At 47.2% G+C, this 1871-nt stretch overlaps 3 protein-coding genes across 3 annotated transcripts in view, besides 2 other annotated features; all 3 read right to left on the bottom strand.

The window, feature by feature from the left end:
• Positions 1-25: 25 nt before the first annotated feature.
• Positions 26-44: a microsatellite.
• Positions 45-56: 12 nt separating this feature from the next.
• Positions 57-99: a microsatellite.
• Positions 100-270: 171 nt separating this feature from the next.
• Tco025E_01286 (transferase) lies at positions 271-846 on the bottom strand (the record flags this gene model as incomplete). The annotated part of the gene is made up of 1 exon (XM_029368224.1): positions 271-846. The coding sequence occupies one exon, from the start codon at positions 844-846 to the stop codon at positions 271-273; it is 576 nt and encodes a 191-aa protein (XP_029231651.1).
• Positions 847-1499: 653 nt separating this feature from the next.
• On the bottom strand, positions 1500-1805 carry Tco025E_01285 (40S ribosomal protein S15; the record flags this gene model as incomplete). The annotated part of the gene is made up of 1 exon (XM_029368223.1): positions 1500-1805. One exon carries the CDS (start codon positions 1803-1805, stop codon positions 1500-1502), a length of 306 nt encoding a protein of 101 aa, XP_029231650.1.
• Tco025E_01284 (40S ribosomal protein S15) overlaps positions 1802-1871 on the bottom strand; it is a gene marked incomplete at both ends in the record, with an annotated part of 417 nt that continues 347 nt past the window's right edge. Inside the window, one exon of the mRNA XM_029368222.1 lies at positions 1802-1871. This exon is cut by the window's right edge and continues 347 nt beyond it. Within this exon, the coding sequence (XP_029231649.1) occupies positions 1802-1871 (70 nt within the window).

Below are 1871 nucleotides of genomic sequence, written 5' to 3'. Positions count from 1 at the left end.
GTGTGTGTGTGTGGTGGGGGGGGGTGAGAGAGAGAGAGAGAGAGGAAACGAAAAGCCACACATACACACACACACATATATATATATATATACATACATGTGTGTGTGAGAAGAGAATAAATAAATTGTAAATTTACTACTCCGCCTCTCCACTCCCCAAAAGGAATGTCCTCTTTTTTTTTGTTGCTTTTCTGCCGGCTGTCAACCCTCCCAAGTCTTGGCACAGAGGGTCAATCGAGTGAGCCACCTAGACGAAATAATATGTATATTCTAGGCAATTTCACGTGTTTCCTCCGCCCCGACGGCCTCTCCACGGGCATGCACGGCATCATTAAGCCACAGCTTAAGACGAACCGCGTCAGACTGATCAAGGTAGTACCTCGGCAAAAACTTAGTCTTCACAAAACCCAGGCTCAAGTAAAGTGAGAGTGCACGTTCATTTGTTAAAGGGGTTTCCAAATAAACCTCTTCACACCCCTTCTCTTTCATCAAGGTAATCGTCAGGGCCACCAAACGGCTTCCCAACCGAAATCCACGAAATTCTGGTACTACGGCAAACATCGCCACATAACCTCTCAGCGGGCGGCCAGGTCCTTTTCGAGTTACCCGCGAAACCACTGCCCCCACTCGCTCTCCCTTAGCGGACGAATCTGGGAATGTCTCACTTTCAATTCCATACGCAATCACCGTTAGGTCAGGCCATCCAAAGACAAAGTATTCGTACGTGAAGCTGCTATAAGGTTCTGTGAGCTCCTTTGTAAAGAGACGAACAACAAACTCCATTGCATCTTGGCTCCCATCGAATTGTTCATAACGAATGTATTTTTTGGTGCCACCTCCTGCCATTTCGTTTGATCCTCCTTTAAGGGCACAACGACATTGACGTATTGAGCATCCCGAATGGCCCTTTCCTGCAACATGCGTTGAGCATAAAGGGACATTCTCAACTGTTCCTCGTTAAAAGATATCCCATTTGGGGTTCCTTGTATCTTGCAAATGGCATCATTCACCTTCCTTTCACTAAGATCCAAGGCTTGCCTTTTTGTCATTCCCTTCTTTGAGGGTTGCTTCCGGTTTACCGTCAAATCGCCCTCAATTGCCTCGACTAAAGCATCAAGCCTTTTATCAGATAAATCGTAAACCCCCTTCGTCCCACTCTTCTTTGGCATTTTCCCCCCACTGGAGTAGTTAACACGGGTTAAAAACGGATTTTGCTCCTTTACTGTGCAAAAACCCAAGAAGGAAATCAATGAAACAACAACAACAAAAAAAAAAAGAATAATTCGGGGAAGAAAAAGAAGAAAACGCCGCATGTTAAATAATATTCCGCAAAAATAAATAAGTAACAATGATCACAAAAGTAGAGAATTGCCACCAGAAATCGTCCGGAACATATATATATATATATCCAACGAAATTGGTCAATATTACCCAAACGTAAAAGAAAAGCAAAAGAAACAAGACATGCATCCAATTTTCCTCCTCCCTTCGCTTCCGCTCTACTTGAGAGGGATGAAGCGAGACGAGTGCGTGGCGCCAACACCGGGACGGCCGTGCATGACGGGCTTGTACGTCATGGAGAACTCGCCAAGGTAGTGTCCAATCATCTCACCCTTAATCTCCACCGCGTTGAACTGACGGCCGTTGTAGATACCGACCACAGAGCCCACCATTTCGGGTGTGATGACGACATCGCGAAGGTGCGTCTTCACGGCTCTTGGCTTCTCGCCCGCCTTCACATCCTTCTTCGCCTCGCGCAGACGCTTCAGCAGCACGGGGGCACGAATGTTGGCGTGGCGGTTCATGTGACGACGGGCGCGGGCATGAACCAGGGTTTTGAACTCCTCCTCAGAGAGGGCCAACAGTGGGTC

This window comes from Trypanosoma conorhini, assembly GCF_003719485.1.
Source record: "Trypanosoma conorhini strain 025E chromosome Unknown Tco_14.4_contig_00040, whole genome shotgun sequence".
Classification (NCBI taxonomy): domain Eukaryota; phylum Euglenozoa; class Kinetoplastea; order Trypanosomatida; family Trypanosomatidae; genus Trypanosoma; species Trypanosoma conorhini.
The sequence above is the reverse complement of the archived record's forward strand: the minus strand, read 5'-3'. Positions and strand labels throughout refer to the sequence as shown.